The sequence below is a fragment of the Pectinophora gossypiella genome, chromosome 21 (assembly GCF_024362695.1).
Source record: "Pectinophora gossypiella chromosome 21, ilPecGoss1.1, whole genome shotgun sequence".
Lineage (NCBI taxonomy): Eukaryota > Metazoa > Arthropoda > Insecta > Lepidoptera > Gelechiidae > Pectinophora > Pectinophora gossypiella.
The window spans coordinates 12,248,160-12,263,282 of NC_065424.1; the positions used below are offsets into that span (position 1 = coordinate 12,248,160).

Sequence of the window (15,123 nt, forward strand, 5' to 3'; positions counted from 1 at the left end):
GGCGTCCTTCAGAAGAGAGAATCATCTCGTTTCATGGTCTGAATCCAATTGTTTCTTAATTTCTGGTTTCGTAAATTAGGATATTTAGAAAATCTGGAAAATACAATATATTTATGTAATCTTCATACAAATCGGAAACAGGTCGAAAAATAAATTAAACGAGAATAGAATAACACATGTAGATGATACATTAAAACATAATATTATGTTATCGACATCAAAGGACAACACTACTTATAATACTTTGGGTACATGATCTGTCAAAGCTGATTAACGTAAAATGTGAAATCAATTATTTGTACAAATGGGACGGCTTTGCTGAAAATATGCGTCTGCATCGTGTTTAGGGCTCAATAAACTTTACAAAAACCAGACCAGGTAATGTATTTCTTGCACACAAACATGTATTATGTGGTCGATAACTTACCCATGGTGAGACATTGTTTGATCGTTCTCCATTATAACACCCATTCTACTCTCACAACCAATAGCTACGCAAGCCATGGTTCATAATGAATAACTATTTCACAGATTGTTTATATAAAAAGTTAAAATAATGTCCCAAAACACCAAAAAACTAACGGCAGGTTTGGTATCCAGCTGACTACCACAACATCTCAAAACGGTAAACACTGACGTTCTAGACAGCGGTGTTTGTCTATGTTTGTTTCTTTTTTCCACAGAGATTGTCGCCATAGGGAAGAAAGAGAGCTGTGATAGTTTAATCGTCACTCTAAAATATTATCCGTCTATTCTATACAAGGTCTTTGGGAAAACCAAACCAAAAAAAAAAAATTTAGACATTGACAGATTTGTCTTTTAATTTAATCTGTGGTTTCAGTTTTTCAAGACGGCCGGTTGGGAAAGTGTATTTTTATTTATTATAATTCGTTTTAATTAAGTATAAATAAAATGCGGGTTATAATCAGAAGACTTGTATCTGCTACTAATGCGTCTTGCACCAGATACAACACTGCACGATATAGCTCAAACGATGCTAAGAACAAGAAGAAAGAAGTTGAAGAAGCTGCGGAGAAGAAAATTGAAGAAGTCAGAAAAAGTATGTGAGGTTATGTTTATGTTTATAACTAATTATTCTTAGTTTATTCCCTTCGAATGGGTTATATCGGATACCATAGATGGAAATCACTTACCTATAAGAATTTCTATTTTAAGTATTTTTACAAGGCTGTGCCTAAATATATTTTTATACCGCGTTCACAGCTTTGCTTTCTGGTATTTCTTTCCGGAATTGACCGTAATATCCAAATGTTTGTAATACACGATTTTTGTATAAGCACCATCTCCCATTTCACCAAGTGCCTCCAATATCCTCTTGCATAAAACGTGGCGCAAGCAACACAAACTACCTGCTTTTTCGTTGATATCAACTAGAAGAAATGTGTAGGTATTAAAAAAAATATTTAAAGAAAAAAATCTTTTAAAAACTTAATTCTACTTACAGATATAATTGTAGAGAAGTACGGTGGAATCACAACACTGAACATTGACCGTCAGCAGAAACGTAACAGCCTGGACGAAGCCACACTACGTGAGATTGAGGCGGCGATAGAGTCATTTGATAAGGACCAACAGGCCAAAGTTCTTGTTATCAATGGGGAAGGAGGCACTTTCTCTTCTGGCTTCGACATGGATGAGATGGGTACTAAGGGCTACAATGTACTCAAAGATGCAGCGGTAAGGATACTAATATGAATTAAGGTATCTATAATATGTTTATTCTTATATTTAAGCAAAAAAAAAAACAACATTAAATCAGGCTTTGTCAAAAAGGAACTGAAAACAAGAATAAACCATAAATCCACAAATGTTTCATTGTTTTCGGTATCTATTAAGTACCATATTCATTCCCTAGCACCAAATTTCAGGTGTCTTAGTTTTATTTCATCATCATTAGCCTAACTTAGTATTGCCGAATAATCGATTATCTATTAATCAACTATTTCCCTCTAAATAGTACCTCACCTCTAGTATTGCAATTATTTTACAATCGATAGAACCAATATACCTAATTGATTATATCTAGCAATTATTAGATTATAATTGAGATAATTGTAGAGTTTTCAATACTATCAATAGGCATATCAATATTTAGATTATTTAAGGGGTTCAAAAATAATCAAGAGTAGAGTTCAGTTGTATATCAGGCAACACTAGCCCAGCTTTATCCCATTCCATTTGGGGTCAGCTCTCCAGATATCATATTGAATTATTTTTTATTCAGTTTATTAAATGTAGATACATGTGGAAAGGAAAGGAGGGGCTCGGTGGCGCAGCGGTAATCGCGCACGGGTGGCGCAGCGGTAATCGCGCACGGTCTGCGATTGTTGAAGTTAAGCAACTTTCGCAAAGGCCGGTTATAGGATGGGTGACCACAAAAAAAAAGTTTTCATCTCGAGCTCCTCCGTGCTTCGGAAGGCACGTTAAGCCGTTGGTTCCGGCTGCATTAGCAGTCGTTAATAACCACCAATCCGCACTGGGCCCGCGTGGTGGTTTAAGGCCCGTTCTCCCTATCCATCCATAGGGAAGGCCCGTGCCCCAGCAGTGGGGACGTTAATGGGCTGATGATGATGATGACATGTGGAAAGCAAAGAGTGGAGGTCTTTGGCAGTAGTTTTCTGAACCAGTTATCTACATATAAAAATAATAAATCATCATCATTATCAGCTGTTTTAAAAATTTTAAATGTTGAACCACTAAGCATCTAAATAAAAGAACAAAAACTCCACTAAAATACCTACCTAGGTATCAACATCGTATCACGCACGTGTAATGTAGTCGCGTGTAGATATTTAGGAGTAGCGACTGTTTCGCGTTGTTCGATTTACATTACGCAGTAAAAACTCAAAATCTTAAAAAAACATTTGCGACAAGGAAAATACCCACCATCGTTTTTAGTACAATCAAATACACATTCCATTTTTTTTTTATTGCCAAAATGTATTTATATTATTTGTATGTATTAAAATGTATTATTTATGAATTTAGTTCCATTCATTGTTTTAATCATGTATTTATTGCCAAAGTCTCATTTCCAATGAGATTGCATTTATAGAGATCTGCCCCCGCGGCACAGCAACCTACTACGCAGTGCGCGGCGCGATATAATATATCGACGGCTTCGACCAATATCCATACGACGTTTACCTGCGTTGCTGTGCCGCGGGAGATGGATATGAACCAGAATGCTAATGAGTTTGGCAGGTATACTGCACTAATGGTTCTAACTAACTTCCTATTATGAATCATGGTATGGTACAAACAACTTATGCAGGACAATATTATACATAGCTATAATATCTTAACAGTAGCTTGTATGATTGCCATGGTTACGCCCACCAGATAGCAATTTTTTTTTAAAGAACATCTAATGCCCTCTGCTATTTTCTTACATCTTCTTTTCCCCAACTATACAGGTCGTGAGAAGCTGCAGTAGTTTTAGTCGGTAGAGACGTTCGTTATGTAAAAATGAATATTCAAAGTGTAACTATGTTATCTACTGAATAAAGATACTTTTTAATTTGAATCTGAATATTAAACTCATCATCATCAGCCCATTAAAGTCCCCACTGCTGGGGCACGGGCCTTCCCTATGGATGGATAGGGAGAACGGGCCTTAAACCATCACGCGGGCCCAGTGCGGATTGATGGTTATTAACGACTGCTAATGCAGCCGGGACCAATGGCTTAACGTGCCTTCCGAAGCACGGAGGAGCTCGAGATGAAAACTTTTATTTTTTGTTTTCACCCATCCTATGACCGGCCTTTGGGAAAGTTGCTTAACTTCAACAATCGCAGACCGAGCGCGTTTACCGCTGCGCCACCGAGCTCCTTAGACTACGCAATCCCAATCGCCTGACTGCTCGTGACCTTGACGCACCGTGCAGGATGGATTGGCAAATGTAATAAGCGCCTTAACCATACTTGTATACGCAGAATCGCCTGCGCAGACGACCACTGTGCGACAAGCCGACGATCGCGGCAGTAGCAGGGTTCGCGGTGGCGGAGGGCTTCGAGCTGGCGCTTGCGTGCGACCTGCGAGTCATCGAGGACACCGCGGTGTTAGGGTGCCTCGGACGACGGTTTGGTACGTACACACTCCATACTCTATAAAAAATATATAAATATACATTGGTGCCTTTGGTTATAGGATATAATACCCCGTTTACTGCAGACTCCTCCTAATTTTATTTTAAATTATACCCATCATTTTCTTATCCCCCGAAAACTAAAGGGACGGATGATTTTCAACAAGTTAATTATAAAACTAAGAATAACCCAGGTTTGTTTTGTATGTTGTGTGCAATAAAGTATATTTGATTTGATTTGAAAATAAAATAGGCATCTCGCATCTATTTAATTCTGTCGGGTTATTGCCGATGTAAATTTTTGGACGGTTGTTTTAGATTTCTTTTTAAAATTGACATGTGTTCCATAAACTTAAGCCTGTTGATTGCCCGTTCCTTTCTTTTTCTTCGGATAAGAAATTGATAGGTATAACTTAAAATGAAATTAGATGGTGTCTGTATAAGTCCCTCAAATTAAGATGTTATTGCTGTTTAAATAATGTGCAATGTCGGTTGTACATCGTCGTTACACTCCGTCGCGTGTGACTAGAAAAGCAGCGGGCGCTATTTTACACAGAGATTGGCCCCGATTCCTGCAGACACCGCCTAATTTATTTTAAGTTATATCCGTCATTTTCATATCCGTCGAAAAGGAAAGGGACGGATGATTCACAGCTCTTAATTTTAGGAAGAATGAGTAAATTAATGTGTCGGGTTATTGACTTTTTAGACGGTTGGTTTAGATTTGTGCTTAAAATTGACGTGTGTTCCATAAATTTATGCTTGTCGATTACCCGTCCCTTTCCTTTTCGGCGGATAAGAAAATGACAGATATAACTTAAAATAAAATTAGATGGTATTTACAGGAATTAGCACCATTGGTTGTCTATTTGGTATACGAGGTCCATGATTTAGATTGTCAATGCACTCTCTTCTCTCTTCTATCGTGTGGGTTGTGAGGTGGAATACCAACCTCATCACCCCTAGTGTCAGGGTTACTATTGAGCCGCCAAAGGCCCCTGACATGGAACGACTACTAACTTACATCAGTAAGTATAGTAACCGGGACCAACGGCTTAACGTTCCTTCGGAAGGATCATCTTGTTTTTGGACAATCAGGTGCATTGAGAAATGCGCTTTGTCAATGGAATTAAAATGTATTTATTTATGTCAATTGGTATATAATTGCAGGAGCTCCACAGACGTTGTACGGAGCGCGGCGGCTAACGTCGCTCATAGGGCTGTCCCCTGCTCTCACCCTGCTGATGACAGGCAAGCTGATCTCCGGGGTGGAAGCCAACCAGATGGGGCTGGCCTGCAAGACCACCTCCACTGGCACTTGTGAGTCTGACTTCTACTTTATAATCTTAAAAAAAAATCAGCACTATGGTAGAGATTTCAATCCCGACTCTTTTCTGATACCGGGATTTCGGGATTTTAAATTGACAATACCGGGGTCTATTTCGGGATTGAGGATGGTATTTTAAAAAACTGCATTTGGCAAACAAAAAAAATATTGATTTATTATACACAGATACATACATCTTCAATGAGGGACTTTGCAATCGGCATGATAGGATTTTTCTTCGTTTAAACTTTTAATTTCATGGATAACAGACATATGCATCTTATATCTTTGTTTTTGGGTGTAAGTGATAACTCTTTTTATTACACCAAGGTACAATTACAACTTCCACCCATTATTATTTTGGTCAAAATAAAGAGCAACACTATTCTATACTATTAAATGCAAGGTTAATGCTTGAGTTGGGGAACTCAAGCATTAACCTTGCTTCCTGGGGTTGCCTCATAACTTTATGTTGATTAAAACGAGAAATAAACACTTTTTTTGCTTCTATGCTGTTCTGGGAGCAAATAAAAAACATAGAACACGTTCAGCTGCTTGTCTTCCCGGGCATGTCGTAAAAACCGACAGAGGGATTGTGTCCTCTAAATGACGGGCTAATGTTATGGGCGATAGGCTGATCCCTTATCACCATAAGGTTCATCATAATTCATCTTAGGACTTCGTATCAACAGTGGCTGCAAGTTGTCTTTGAGTACTTGTGGCTCTGCCCACCCCATTAGGGATTACGGGCGTGAGTTTATGTATGTATGTATGTAATAAACACTTTTATTTTATTTTTTTACATAATGTGAGACAAATATCAACAATTCGTTTTATATATGCTTAACTTGCATAACATTTTTGAATAATTATGTACCCCAGCAATGAGAAAATAGGTAATTATCACGTTAAAACTGAACAACGCCATCTATCGTGTGTTTGGGGAACGTCGATTGGAAAGTCTCTCATTCACCTCTATCATAAACCGGAAAAGAAAATATCTACTGGTCAAGTAATATGCCGATGGGATTGACATTTCTTAACTATGATGTTCAAATTCAATTCAAAGTGTAACTATGTTACCTACTGAATGAAGATATTTTTGAATTTGAATTTGTTGGATATGATGTAATGTTTCACAACAAATCCTGCAACAATATCAATCGATAATCTGCGATCGATATGATTCCTTTCAACGTTTTCTGTATTTTTATATTATTATTATTTTTTCTGTTTTAATGCGACGAATGGGTGCCGCGACAAACCTCTGTGGTTTAACGGCATCATTCAAACCATTTATTTAGATTAAGGATATAATGAAAAATATAAAAAAAAAACTATATTTTTTTCCCTTCCAGCACTAGGCGAAGCGATAAAGCTAGCGAAGTCCCTAGTAAAATTCCCCCAAAACGCCCTGATAATGGACAAGTTGGCTGCCGTGAACTCTACTCTGAACCCCAACTCTGAGGACAGCATGCGGGACGAGGTGAGCATAAACTGTATTTCATCATCATCATCAAGGTGTCATTTTTTTGCAAAATCAACCAATTCACCTTGGTTCATCAGGTAGATGTAAACAACATTTATTTTTATTTTATGGGGCTGAAGGGTGCCACTTTGAGGGCTCGCACCACCTACATATTTTCCTAGAGCCGCCAATGTCACCCCTTATTGACCTTGTTTACCTTTGTATCACATATAAATAATTTTGGTATGATTCAAGGCGGTGATGGAGAGCCTCCTCGGCAACGCCATTGAGGACATGAAAGAGGGTGTGAAGAAGTTCCAGGGAGGTGAGTGAGCATTATAACGACGCCTTAATATTATAATATAATGATATATCCATCATCATCAATTTAAGAGCAACGCTCTTGTCGGTGCAGCATTTTCCATGCTACTTTTTTAGGGAAAAATAGGGCAGTGGTTTCCCACTTGCCTTCCGCCCCGCAGTACTCTGTCTGACGCAAGTGGGATGGCGCCCAAAGAAGTCTAGTACAAAGCCATACTAGGAATCCTGTCCTTCGCCTCTGAATAGTACTGACAGTTACTGCTGCCCTCTGTCAGGTTCCAGGTTACAGTCCCTGTGACTTACCCCTTCCGTCCTGCAATGATATATCAATCAATCAATAATTCTTCATTGCACTTAGTCATAAACACAGGACATGTACAAACGTATAATACAAGCACAACAGGCGGCCTTATTGCTAAACAGCATTTTTTCCAGGCAACCGTAGGGTGACAGAACTTTATGTATTTGATTTTTGTCTCACTTCTGGTGTGAAACAGATAATAAAAATAGTGTTATCTTACACTCGAGTTAAGGGCAAGTCAGATAGATAGAAACGTTAAATTATAAATAAATGAATTATGATTGGCTACTTGACGGTTTTCGGATAAGTATTTTATAAAATATAGACGCTTATTTTATACTTCTTTAAATATTTTCTCGAAAAACTTTATATAATAGAAAAAAAAACACATTTTTCTCCAATTATTTTAAACGCGCTAAAACGGTTGGTCACATTACATTTTGCCCAGTGACGTCATAGTTCAACAAACAAAGAAACTGTCGATCTATCACTTGAAACCTGACAGTTTTTGTTTATTTTGTGAAATGTGACGTCACACGAAGCTCAATCATGGCCGCCAATAAAATAAAAAAAAAAACGCATTCTTATTTTGTAAAAATAAATTTAAAGATGATCTTAATGAAAAAAAAAAACTATTGGACTGTAAATGTTTTGTAAATTTGTGTGCAATAAAGTGTTTTATTATTATTATATTGAAATTAAGTTGGTTTGGTGTCTGCCAAAATCGAAAATTAAATACCATAGTATACCTAACGGATAAAGAATAGATTAACTACTAACGTAGATTTACCATCAGCGCTCAAAAAGTGGGCCGCAAAGTTACTGTTAATATAGCGACGTTGACGGTACTTTGCCACAGTGCGCGTTTAGGCGCCGAACTGGCGAATGAGTAGTGACATTGGTGATAATTCCTGCAGACGCCATCTAATTTTATTTTAAGTTATATCTGTCGTTTTCTTATCCGCCGAAAAAGAAAGGGACGGGTAATCGACAGGCATAAGATTTATGGAACACACGTCAATTAAAATTTTTTGATGTGTATTTTCTCCTCAGGCATCGGGAAGCACGGTAAATTCTACAAACTGACAGAGGTGCCACTCAAAGACTGGGAGCTAGAGGAATCCGTGGAGGAGATCACCATCATCGAGGAGAAAAAGGATGACAAGCGTTAATCATTTGCCAAGTATTAAGTTTTAAGTTATAAATAAATAATAAATAGACATGTTAATCTAGTCTACTAATGTATTGTTATTAACTTTATATCCCACGGGGATTACAAAATCGTGTTATCTCAAAAACTGAAAGTTTTGAGGGTCCCCTCTATTGGCGTTTTGGCAAAATGGGGAAGTTTCCAGGCGACGTTCCGTTCTGTTTTATGTATTGTGTCCTACCATAGAATAAGGAATAATACTACGTACAGAACGGCAACTCCCCTCCCACCAGCGCCTGAACTAAGTTTACCTCACCCCCCTCGAACATAGTTTCTTGAATCATATGGTGTCGGACGTCACGCACAGTTGCGCGTGTTGATAATGTCAATGTGTAGTGTCTGTGTAAAACGAGGTTGTTTGTATGAAGTGTCCGGGTGTGCTCCTACTTAGCTTGGTTAGTGGCGAAATTTGCAGTCATTTGTTTTAGAATATTCGTATTTGCTATTTCTAAACTAGAAAATATTTTTTACACTAGTAACCCTAAAAATCAATATCCTATTTAATTTGGCGTGATTACACTGACAGCAGATTAGAGTACCAAGTGAACCTCGCCCAGTGCGAAAGAGTCGAGAGATATCTCTTTCGCACTAACGGTATACAGCCTAGTACGAAAGAGACGATAGATAAGTATCTTTCTAGTGTTACCCGATAATCGACTGTATATATTATTTTCTAAGCCCCTAAGTAATCTAAATATTGATATGACTATCAATAGTATTGCAATTGTTCTACAAACGATAGTATCGATATAATCGTTTATATCTAACAATTATTAGATTATAGTCAATAAATTGATTGTAGAATCGATTACGTTGCAATAATCGAATGTATCGAGGTTATTGTTGCATAATCTGTGTGAACAATATTATCTTAACCAATACCTGCATATAATCGATTATTCCAATATAATTGCAATAATTTGAATTATTTAGGGGGTCCATAATCGATTATTCGGTAACACTATCTCTTTCGCACTCACGGTATGCAGCTTAGTACCAAAGAGACAAAAGATATGTCAATCTAATCAGCCTACTTAAATAGGGTATAATCCTACCGCTACTCGTTACAGTGGTGTTGCCACTTAATCCAAATTAATATGAAAATAAAACTCTTTTTAAAGTTACACATTTATTATTACAAAAAAGTCTTTATAACCCTACCCCCTAGCCTAGTACTCGTCAGTGACCCCACGCTCCGCCTGGTACTTGTAGTGCAGGTCGCTGCAGTCCTGGTTGGAGATGTTGACCCAGCCCTGCTCGTTGATGTGGTACACGCGGATGATGCCGCCGGAGTACGCGTCGCGGTGCGTCGCGTGGTAGATCGCGCGCCGACCCAGCTCTGACAATATATGACAAACAAATCAGTTTGCAAGAAACATACATAAGCATAGTGTTTACATAAGCTGCCATCCATCCCACTGCTGGCACAAGCCACCCCTAAATCTACCGCAGGAGGTATGGAGCATACTCCACCACGCAGCTCCACTGTGGGTTAGTGGAGTTGTTTTACGGCTAATAGTCAGGACCAACAGCTTAACGTGCCTCCGGAATCATCTTACTTTTTCGAACAAAAAAAAATTTCGTAATTCAACCCTGCAATGTCCTTACCAAACAAAGGACTCAAAGGAGAGTCTAACAAAGTGATTTCGACAATGTCATCATCGGGAATCGAACCCGGACCAGATCGTGAGCGCAATGCTCTAACCACTAGACCACGGAGGCTGTTCCTGATAGTGGTTAAGCATTAATTAATAGGCGGATATATCAGTACTATAGCCATAGAATAAAAATGTGGATGGAGCGGTAAAAGAGAGTAATTTATGTATAATCTGTGGCACATTTATAATTGCCAACATACCCTGAGTTTTAGTTCATATTATTTGGTTGACCAATCCTTTGCCTAATGGTTAGGGACACAAAGGCACCTATAAGGCTGACATGACCACTCAGGGTGTTCAAACAAACAAAATGTATATCTATTAATTCAGTCGTACATTAGTTTATTGGAGTTTCCTTTTAAGCAACAAATTGCCTGTCAGGAAAAACTCTGCTCTTCCAGTGTTTATGATTATTTACAACGAAACATTTTAATGCCATAGAAATTTAAACAAAACACTAAAAATAAAAGACAAGAACAAAAACAATAAAAGTTTTGTGTATGTGGTGTGTGTGAGTGTGTCAAAGCCTCGTTAAAAATTAAAACAAAAAAAAATACATACCCTGAGCCTCCTCGTCAGTGAGGTCCCAGCTGTAGCCGGAGTCGAGCACTCCGAAGGCGTACACTGACCCGGAGCCCACTGAGAACACCTTGCCCGGAGTGCGCGTACCGTCGTTGTCTACATAGTACAGCTGGGCGCCCTGAGTAAGAATATATAATTATTATTATAATTATTATATTATTTGTTCAAGCATGATATTATATTGCAAATTGGAAGCGACGATGGTGAATGTCGGTGTACGGACAAACCAAAGTTGGTTTTTGTTGCACCGTCAATTGTAAAAAAAATGTATTAAGTACTGTACTTATTTTTAATAAATAAATAAATTAACCCTTCGAATGCGGGAAACACTGATCATGGCCAGACACAATGTAAAAACTATTGTGCCTCTTATATCAGTAGATGAGAGGTTAAACACCTAAACTCGAGGACATATTACTACCGAAGATACAGCGCGTCATACAAAAACGCGCCAAAAGCTCGCTTAGCTATACTTTCTTTTTCGGCGGGTGTGAAAATTACAGTTATAAATTAGTAGGTGTCTCCTGCCCTCGCGACATGGCACCCGCGCGCGGCGCTAATTATATAAACATCATGGTATAAGAAGACTAGGTATGCTCAATCCAATGACAAGCCGCCATTGCAAACCCATTGATGACGTAAGCGTTACCATTAAATTGGTATCTCCAACATTCCAAGGACGTAAGTTGTATTATTGAAAATCAAGTGAATTACTGACTAACATATTTAATTACTATTACTTGTCACATATTATTATACAAACATTATTAACACTGTAAGTAAATCTTTTACTAAAAGTTCAAAATTTCCGTCAAATTTTATATTTAATAAAAAATTAGTCGTGGGTAATTTATTTATTACGAAATAGCAACACAGGGTGGGATGACGTCAGCTGGGCTAACCTTGAAATGTTGACTGTCAGTTTTGAACATACCTAGTTTTCTTATGGAATACAGTTCGTCGTCAATCTACGTAGATAGCGATCGCTGCATTGTATTGTTTACCCTTGATTTACGAATAAATAATAAGCTTGATATAATCGGCGCAGTGCAGACCCTGTAGTGTTGCCGTATAATCGATTATTTACTTACTTACTCACTCATGTAACGGATACTCACATCAGTAAATAACCGGGACCAACGGCTTAACGTGCCTTCCAGAGCATGGATCATCAACATATTGGAACATGTTAATTATTAGTCAGTAACCCACAGCAGCAGCAGTTACTGTGGCGGCTCAATAGTAACCCTGACACCAGGGTTGATGAGGTTGGTACTCCACCTCACAACCCACACGGTAGAAGTCAGTGATAAAATTTATATTTATCATCCTATATAAGAATATTATTGCATTCATTTATGTCTTACCCGTTTATCGTAGCCGGCGAGCATCATCCCCATGCTGAGGCCCATACCCTTGTAGTTGTACACCATGTTGGCCATCAGCTTGCTGGCTGCGGCGACGGAGATCCGCTCCCTGTTGCGCAGCTCGTACAGCCGGCACTGCTTGGCGAGCACGCGATCCCAGTACACGCAGTCGGCCGCGCCGCCCGCCAGCGTACCTGGACGCAACATCGGTTATTTCATACATAACACATAAACAGCCTCTATACGACCCACAGCCGGGCACAAGCCTTCCCTCAATCAAACGGAGGAGGAGTTAATTTATATTAATAAAAATTAACACATTGCCTGCAACAGATTGATAGATAGATAAAATCTTTATTTCGGTTTAAGATGATTTCTGCTTAGTGATAAGGTCGCCTATTGTCCTGTTCTACATACCTATTTCTTTTTTGTTTGTAATTTATTATTTCCTGTGTGTGCAATAAAGTATTTGTTTTGTTTTTTGTTAACAATAAATATATATACCTACTTTATTATGGACACACCCACCGGACTTTATTACACAAAAAGAAATGCAGAACGGGTGGCCTTATTGCTCTTGCAGCATTCTATCCAGGCAACGTTTAGATACAGGAAAAAAAATAATCCTACAAGTATATTCCCAATTGAGGTAGTCAGTCAGTGGCGCAACATTAAAGAGCTAAGTACGTACGAACGTAAGTGCATACATAGTACTGAACTAAGTATTAGTGACTATTAAAAATATTGAAAAAAAAAAACACCATTTTTATTTCCTTGTATGGGGACTCCTTTGATTTATTATTATTGTATGAAAATATACTTTTAATAACACAACTTTAATGATAATTAAAACTGGATACCTATAATAAGTCAAAAGTGACAGCCCTTCAAAGTTTTCCACACAACTATAATATGCACCCTACATTCTATGCCCACCATGTATAATATCTCGGTAATAAAGAGAATAAAATATCATTTTACCAAGCAAATAGTTGTTGATCTCCACAATCTTCTTCATGGACTGTGAACCGATGAACTGGCCGCCCGTGGCCCTGGAGTCCACAGCCAGAAGTACTCCACCCTGCAACATACATCAGATGATAGAGTGGGTAGCCCACTACTCCTACTCTACATCATCCCACTGCAGCGCAAAGGCCTCTTTCCCTTGCTTCCACTCCTGATCTAGATCACAAAAAAAAAAAACAAAATAACAAGACATAAAAAGATGGTACGATGAGTAGGACTAGCTAATATAAAAAATACAATATGTTTTTTAGGCTAAGGTTTTATTAGCCTTTAAGGTATTTAGCAACCATGCTCTTTGGAAACCAGCAGCACAATGAGGCTCAAGAGAATGGATGTTCTTGGGCACTAAAAATAACGAAAGATAGTGACATTGGTTGCTTTACTTCTAACAAATCAATAATAATGCATCAAATCTGATAAAAGTCTTGCGACTGATTGCAGATAAAAAGAACTGGGAAAAAAAAGCTAAGGTATATATTTATAGGATTTTTTTAAATTTTTTGGTAGTCTGTTGCTTGATATAAATAAATAAAAAAAGGAAATATTTAACAGCAACTCTTTAGATAATTTTATTCTTATTGTTCAGAATTCAAGCTAATAGAGCCTTATTTTCTAATCTGATCTACTCATAAACAAATAATAATAATAAATAAATAAATAGGAATTAATTGTTTCAACATCTACATCACCTCTATTACATGATTTTGCACTTTTAATATATAAAAAAAATATTTATACTGTACAATAAGTTAAGTCAGACTGTAACAAAAGATTTTTTTAACTTTTACAGCTTTGTAAAGAAGTGACTGATGATGATGAGTACTGCGGGACGGAAGGCAAGAGGGGAACCACTGCACTATTTTTCTCTAGAAAGTAGCATGGAGAATGCTACATCGACAAGAGTGTGCCTCATTGTGATGAAAGAGATGACTAAGCAATATTTCACTAAGAACTGACATATTTTATCATGACTTAACATGAGCAGTAAACAAATAAACACTTTATAAACCGTTTTATATATCCAAATGTGTGTGTCTGTGGTTCACTCACCTGATAGCGGAATCCTAAAGTAGTGGTACCATGGTCGAACTGGATTTTGATATCTTTCCCAGTCTCATCTTTCCTATTGAACTGTGCCAAGGTTTCTGCAGGCTGTAAATAGACAAAACATGATAATCAAACCGATTATTTGAGGAAACTGCCGCAGATTATACTCAAAAGTAACCTTACATTTGCGAACGGTGGAACAGCTAACTGAGCGCTGTTTACAAAGTTCTGGCTGTATCCAATCACGTCATTCTGAAAGGAAGCAAGGGAGTCACCGGGACGAATGTTAATTTTCTCGTTCAAATGACAAAAATCCACTAAAGCCATTGTAAAATGTTAATATTGAAAACTTTTGTTGAATGACAAGCGAAAACGAAAAACGCCGATTGAACTTGTCAAAGTTTGACAAATATCACAGTGTTGCAAGCTTGCAATTAGAACTATTTTTGGCATGGTTTTCAAGCAGTATCATGATGACTAACAAACATTTAAAAAAAGAGTAAAGAAGCCAAAAAGAAGCATTTCACTTTAACTTCATAGAGCACTAAAATATATAAATTCACGCTCGTAATACCCAATAGGGTGGCCAGAGCCATTAGTGATCTTAAGACAACCTGGCAATCATAATATATTTCTTAATAATAATAATAAAGCCCGGGACTCCCTCCATACCATAGACATTTCCTATCTCTATGCTCCATACCTAG

General features: G+C 37.8%; 2 protein-coding genes across 2 annotated transcripts; one reads left to right on the forward strand and one right to left on the reverse strand.

Moving 5' to 3' along the window:
* The first annotated feature begins 841 nt into the window (after positions 1–841).
* On the forward strand, positions 842–9,860 carry LOC126376656 (probable enoyl-CoA hydratase). The gene is made up of 7 exons (XM_050024201.1): positions 842–1,060; positions 1,466–1,698; positions 3,958–4,108; positions 5,280–5,429; positions 6,795–6,922; positions 7,160–7,229; positions 8,580–9,860. The coding sequence occupies exons 1-7, from the start codon at positions 913–915 to the stop codon at positions 8,696–8,698; spliced, it is 999 nt and encodes a 332-aa protein (XP_049880158.1). The 5' UTR covers positions 842–912; the 3' UTR covers positions 8,699–9,860.
* On the reverse strand, positions 9,849–14,816 carry LOC126376677 (proteasome subunit beta type-5). The gene is made up of 6 exons (XM_050024227.1): positions 14,600–14,816; positions 14,420–14,521; positions 13,325–13,424; positions 12,344–12,537; positions 10,956–11,094; positions 9,849–10,075 (listed from the first exon to the last, which is right to left on the reverse strand). Exons 1-6 carry the CDS (start codon positions 14,741–14,743, stop codon positions 9,906–9,908), a joined length of 849 nt encoding a protein of 282 aa, XP_049880184.1. The 5' UTR covers positions 14,744–14,816; the 3' UTR covers positions 9,849–9,905.
* Between the last annotated feature and the right edge of the window lie 307 nt (positions 14,817–15,123).

Coding starts and splice junctions, on each gene's coding strand:
- LOC126376677 (XM_050024227.1), bottom strand. CDS start 14,743: ATGGCTTTAGTGGATTTTTGTCATTTGAACGAGAAAATTAACATTCGT. Junction 13,425..14,419: donor CTTTAGGATTCCGCTATCAG/GTGAGTGAACCA, acceptor TGTATGTTGCAG/GGTGGAGTACTTCTGGCTGT. Junction 11,095..12,343: donor TCGCCGGCTACGATAAACGG/GTAAGACATAAA, acceptor ATTCTTACTCAG/GGCGCCCAGCTGTACTATGT.
- LOC126376656 (XM_050024201.1), top strand. CDS start 913: ATGCGGGTTATAATCAGAAGACTTGTATCTGCTACTAATGCGTCTTGC. Junction 1,699..3,957: donor ATGTACTCAAAGATGCAGCG/GTAAGGATACTA, acceptor TTGTATACGCAG/AATCGCCTGCGCAGACGACC. Junction 7,230..8,579: donor TGTGAAGAAGTTCCAGGGAG/GTGAGTGAGCAT, acceptor TTTTCTCCTCAG/GCATCGGGAAGCACGGTAAA.